Below are 2,174 nucleotides of genomic sequence, written 5' to 3' on the forward strand. Positions count from 1 at the left end.
AAGTGGCACGCGACTCATCCAGACGTGCTCACTGCTGTTCAAGCAGAGAAAGACCAGGGCTCACAAATTACATTCGACGATTGCGCAACCAAGATACTCGGATTACGATGGCTTCCTCAAGAAGATTCATTCGCATTCGCAACAAGGATCTCGTCGCATACCGATCATCTCACCAAACGCCTCGTTTTGTCTGAAGTGGCTCAGATTTTCGATCCACTAGGCTTTGCATCACCAGTCGTGATCAAGGCGAAGATGCTCTTGCAGGAGCTTTGGCTTCACAAGCTCCAATGGGATGAACCACTGCCATCCCAGCTCTCATCACGGTGGCTCATCATCAGAAAAGAACTCACCAGCTTGCGCAAGATCTCAATACCTCGGTGGTATAACACATGGAGTTCATCGACAGTGGAATTTCACGGCTTTTCTGATGCTTCTCAACTGGCAATGGCTGCAGTCGTATTTATCACCGTCCACGGCTCAAATGGTACCACGATTTCATTGGTGTGCTCCAAAACAAAGGTAGCACCGCTCAAGCGGCTCACCATCCCGAGACTTGAACTCACCGCAGCGCTGCTGCTCTCAAGACTCATGCAATACGTTCAAGCCACATTAAAGTTGAACGTCACAGCAACTCACCTGTGGACGGACTCTGTTGTGACACTCACGTGGATCAAATCTCATGCATCGCGCTGGAAGGATTTTGTGAGAAATCGGGTCTCTCAAATTCAAGAGCTCACTGCGAACGCACATTGGAAATACGTACCAGGTACGTCCAACCCAGCCGACTGCGCCTCACGAGGATTGAGTACTGCTCAACTCCAAAGCCACTCATTATGGTGGACGGGACCACCGTGGATACTCACCCCTGAAGCTTGGCCATCACAACCCGCGCTGTCGGACGAGTTGAGCGCTCATGAGGCTCGTCCTGGCATTGCGCTACATGCGGCCGCATCTCAACCGGACTATCACTGGGACCTGATATATAGGTACTCAACACTCAACAAGTTATTGAAAATAACAGCTCTTTGTTTCAGATTCATATCGCTTCTGGGAAAGCGCCGACGCAAAACTCTGGACTTACACTCAGCTTTGGAGGAGGCCAGATTTTTCTGGATTAAGGCTACTCAAGCGGCATACTTCACGCACGAGATCAAGATGCTCACGGCCAACTCGAGACTACCAACTGCTCACGCATTCAGCCGATTGACTGCGTATATAGACGCTCAAGGGATCATCCGAGTTGGCGGCCGCCTCAACCAATCAGCACTAGCTCAAGACAGCAAACATCAGGCGATTTTGCCTCGCCACTCCCAGCTCTCAACCTTGATCATTTCACACGCTCATCTGCGTACTCTGCATGGAGGAACTCAGCTGACATTGGCTCATGTCAGGCAAAGCTACTGGATCATCGGCGGACGGGCTCCGGTGAAGTCGCATATTCTGCGGTGTGTCGTGTGTGCTCGGCAGAGGGGGATCCGTGCTCATCAACTGATGGGCCAACTACCTCTCTCTCGGGTTACGCCGTCACGTCCGTTTACTCACACAGGAGTTGACTATGCCGGACCGCTCACCATCAAAACATGGAAAGGACGAGGTGCGAAAACATACAAGGGATGGATCTGTGTGTTTGTCTGTTTCTCCACCTCCGCAATTCACCTCGAAGTAGTCAGTGACTACTCATCAGAAGGATTTATCGCAGCCTTCCGAAGATTTTCCGCGAGAAGGGGAATTGCTCAGACCATATATTCGGACTGCGGGACAACATTCATTGGAGCAGACGCCGCGCTCAAGAAAATGTTCATCCAGAGCTCACAAGAACATCAACGGATCGCTCAAATTCTACAACAGGATTGCACCAGATGGGAGTTCAACCCACCAGGCGCTCCACACATGGGGGGCAAGTGGGAGGCGGTGGTGAAATCCGTCAAGTTTCATCTGAGACGGACTATCGGTGAGACTCTACTCACAACGGAAGAACTTACAACGTTGCTTACGCAGATCGAGGCCATTCTCAACTCGCGGCCTTTAGAACCGTTGAGTGACGACCCTGAAGACGTCTCAGCGCTCACACCAGGTCATTTCCTCATTGGAGGTCCACTCACTACCATACCTGAGCCATCTCTGATGGACCTAGCAACCTCACGCCTATCTCGATGGCAGCTCATCCAACAGCG

The 2,174-nt window shown here is 51.4% G+C and overlaps 1 protein-coding gene across 1 annotated transcript; it reads left to right on the forward strand.

Annotated features, from left to right (window-relative positions):
• Positions 1–252: 252 nt before the first annotated feature.
• On the forward strand, positions 253–2,074 carry LOC112452653 (the record flags this gene model as incomplete). Its single annotated transcript, XM_025012969.1, has 3 exons — positions 253–986; positions 1,035–1,425; positions 1,849–2,074. Coding segments are annotated over exons 1-3 (1,351 nt in total), but the record flags the coding sequence as incomplete, so codon positions are not given.
• Positions 2,075–2,174: the final 100 nt, after the last annotated feature.

Source organism: Temnothorax curvispinosus, unplaced genomic scaffold (genome assembly GCF_003070985.1).
Source record: "Temnothorax curvispinosus isolate PA1 unplaced genomic scaffold, ASM307098v1 QBEX01003571.1, whole genome shotgun sequence".
Taxonomy (NCBI): domain Eukaryota; kingdom Metazoa; phylum Arthropoda; class Insecta; order Hymenoptera; family Formicidae; genus Temnothorax; species Temnothorax curvispinosus.